Source organism: Cryptotermes secundus, unplaced genomic scaffold (assembly GCF_002891405.2).
Source record: "Cryptotermes secundus unplaced genomic scaffold, Csec_1.0 scaffold63, whole genome shotgun sequence".
Taxonomy (NCBI): Eukaryota; Metazoa; Arthropoda; class Insecta; order Blattodea; family Kalotermitidae; genus Cryptotermes; species Cryptotermes secundus.
Window position 1 is genome coordinate 360,293 of NW_019725836.1, and position 3,786 is coordinate 364,078.

The 3,786-nt window shown below is 40.6% G+C and overlaps 1 protein-coding gene across 5 annotated transcripts in view; it reads right to left on the reverse strand.

The window, feature by feature from the left end:
- LOC111863507 (EH domain-binding protein 1) overlaps positions 1-3,786 on the reverse strand; it is a 70,922-nt gene that overhangs the window by 4,984 nt on the left and 62,152 nt on the right. For all 5 annotated transcript variants that reach the window (XM_033751094.1, XM_023849864.2, XM_023849863.2 and 2 more), the window contains one exon: positions 1,411-1,525. In XM_033751094.1, coding sequence (XP_033606985.1) covers positions 1,411-1,525 — 115 coding nt within the window. The remainder of the gene's footprint in view (positions 1-1,410; positions 1,526-3,786) is intronic.

Sequence of the window (3,786 nt, forward strand, 5' to 3'; positions counted from 1 at the left end):
ATGGGGGGGGGAAAAAAGGATTTTCAATAGTGGTAGAATAAGATTCTTCAAAATCAGTCGTATTTTTATTAAGTACTTTGGCGTTGTCCAGCATCCCAGGTTTTTGAAACTACAGAATTTCAGAGAGCAATCTACTTCAGTCATCAGGTGAAAAAAAATTCTGTTGGGTCTTTTGGTACAGTGACCCTCAAATCATGTCTGTGTTCACATGATGACATAACTGAGTCGACTTCCAAGACATGAAGACGACCTGGAAGTCAACACTGGATCAACTTCAGAAGAATAGTCCTAATCAATGTGTCATGTTATCATCAAAAAATTTCAAATTCAGACGGGAACACTTTGCTTCACAATGCAATATTCTGCTTTTCAAGAGTTTCACTGACTTACATATCATTTTTTTTTTATTTTTCTGGCTGTCAGTATCTCAAGCCCATATAACATCAAATGGCAGGATAATTGGTCTACAGTGAATCAGAGAATATTCAGAAGGAAGCAATCACAGTCTAACTGAGGTACTATCCTGGAGGGACTGAGAAAAACCACAAAGAGAAACCTCAGTCAGGATAGCCAGTGTCTTGGCCTGAATGCAAACCATGCACCTCCCAAATGCAAGTCTAGAGCATTTTCACAAAACCAAGTTGCTCTCTGTGTACAACCATTTGACTGTCATTCTATAAAAACAGAAAATAACAAGCAAGAAATGAATACAAAATTACTGACGTTAACACTTTGCATGCCACACAGTCTGATTAGATCGGCTCAGTGCACTTGCAATAAAACTGCCACAGCTGAAAAGAGTGGCTCAACGTTAATCATTTAGTAAAACATTTCTGTCAATAGATGGCATCATATGCTATATATATCAATCTTTAGAGGACAAGCAAGACAGAGGAGAAAGCTACTTTGAAAGGTACTACAGGAATGGCTCGTCTCCGTGGTTCCGACAGATAAAAATGATGCTGCGCCTTCGTGTCAATAAACCATATGAGGGTGGGTCACATCAGTCTTAAAGTAAGCCTAAACAGATTTGACACTGTGTCCACGGCCGAATGCGAATGTGGTGATGGGCTGCAAACGGAGGAACATATCTTCTGGGGCTGTAAACTGTTCAAGGACCAAAGGGCAACAATGATGGTCATTCTGTCTGAGAACAACAAAAAGAATTACCCAGAATCAATTACAGAGCTCTTAAGGCTAGACTTAAGGCTTAAGGACTGTACTAGCATTTCAGAAGCAGTGGGCTCCTTTGAAATGCTGGTACCCATCTGCCAAACTGCATGGTGTCACATCCTGGATCACCATCTTGATGCCATATCAAACGTCACATAAATGGTACTTGCCATGCCAATAAAATGCACCTGCTAAGGCCCATGGTACCCACATACCAGAACAGTAGCAAATACTTACGCTTTCTCCTGTGAGTCCAGGTGATGAACTAATTCGTCCCTCTTATTGACAATTGTGACCAGTTCGTCAAGCAACAAATTTTCACGAACTTTTTGTTCCTCTGTCTTCTGCCACTCTGAAATAGTTTGGATAAACGGTAATGTAACTGCTAACATTACATGAGAAATCATGAGAAAATGAGTCATCACAGATGAAGATGTGAGTTATATTGAGGCCACAGAAGGAAATGCCCCTGCATGGTGGGGATGACAGTACCCAAGGCTTTCCCCTCTCCATTACTGCTGTATTCCCCTTGAGCCCCCCCCCCTTGCTGTGTGTCAACCAACCCAAGTGTCTGTCAGTAGTAAAGAGAAAAGTGGCTTGATGACTGTGTGTGGAATATAGGGAAGCTCACTGGAGGGGGATGTTGAGGGGTGGATACACGGCATGTCTTTCCGCAGCCCCTGTATACAGTCATGCTTCTCCTTTATGCGCTTTCCTATAACAAGGAAAACAACATGTCTGGCGGTGATACAATACTATGTATTTATATATGCAAAAATTCATTTCCATATAGGTCACATAAGATACTGCGGGTTATGAGACCACATTATAACAACTTTAACTACTGTCAGTGTGTAGGGTCTTCTATGAAATTGCTGGTAACTCACTGAAGTGGTGAAGAAACTACCTAAGGACCCAAAGGTTCATTACCACATCCACAAAATCCTGCCATTAGACCCCATTCTGAGCACACTGAGCCCAGCCCACATCTGAATGTCTGATTTCAGTTAGTCCCAGTTTAACATTACTGTTATGAAAATAAACAGCGGAATGCATGGTCAGCGGAAAGTGCTTTCCTCACTATGATGATGAATACAGAGTCAAACCTATAAGGCACAGTGATAATTATATGCAATTCCAGCTTTAACATTAAACAACTGCACTTTGTTTCATATGATCGTGACAATAAACAGCAATTACTTTCCTACACAGCATAAGTCCACCCTTCTTTTTAATACAGATGCAGTATTTCCTGCAAGGTAGGAACCAGATTTCTAAACATTATTTAGATGAACTTCAAGCACCAAAATGATAAGGAAAGTTTCAAATTTACAATACATTTTGCAGTCTCTATTCACTTCCCTACATATGCTCCTTCATTACAAAACTTATATTCAGAGAGAGTTTTGATTAATATATACAGAACTCAGCTTCTTTGGTGCCTATTCATGGTCACTTTAACACTTTGTGGACTGCTGGCATATTTTTATGCCCAGCGCTTTTAAACGTGGCGGACTGGTGGCATATTATTATGATTCTAGGACACGTTATGTTGAAACACACTATACCTTGCACTGGCGCCAGGCAGATGCATGACTGGTGCGTGATAGACCTCTTGAATGTTTGCTTTGTAGTCAGTAACATGACCCCATTGTTTATGACCCAACTGTTTTCCTTTCCCACTCCAAAAGAAAATGCCTTTGTTCATCTTCCAGCTGCATGCACCAGGCAGGAAGTTACTAGTGCAAAATGGATCAAGGTTGGAAGAGGTTGAGGTCCAAGCGTTTTCTCAGAGAACAAGAAATATCTGACTTGTTCTCCAATGAGCTATCTGACATCCTTTGTGAGTCTGCTAGTGATGGCGACTCACAATCTGATAGTGAGTGTGGCAGGGGCGAACAAAATTTGTGGCCACAGACAGTGAAAGTAGCTCCAACAAAAGTGCCGGTAGTAAAATTGCGAGTACAGCCACATGGGGAAAAGTAGACAAAATGCCTGCTTTGGACAGTTTACTGGAAATCCAGGGGTGAAGCAAATTCCATCGGACCCAATGCAAGTGTCTGAAGTAGCAGAACTGTTTTTTGGAGATAGTTTCTTTGACATGCTATGTCAGGAAACTAACAGATACTATCTCCAACACCGTGAACATTATGACAGAAGTTATAAGGTGTTGAAGTGGGTGGATGTCACTTCAGCAGAAATGAGAAAATTTTTTGCAATTATCTTTCTAATGGGCCATACAAGGAGGGATAATCTGAAAGAGTATTGGTCAACAGATCCATTTTTAGAAATTCCAATTTTCGGCAAACTAATGAGCCGTAAGAGATTTGAGCAAATTTGGTGGTGTTTGCATTTCAATGATAATGAACTGCAACCACAATCAACAAGCAGGCTTTTCAAAATTCAGCCCTTATTAAACTTTTTCATTCAGAAATTTCAGACAGTTTATAAGCCAAACCAACAACTGTCTTTGGACGAATCTGTGATTCCTTGGAGGGGAAGGCTTCCTATGCGAACATATAATCCTGGGAAAGTTACAAAGTATGGCCTATTTGTTCATGTAGTTACTGAAAACACTTCAGGCTATACTGGAAATTTAGACATTTATTCTGG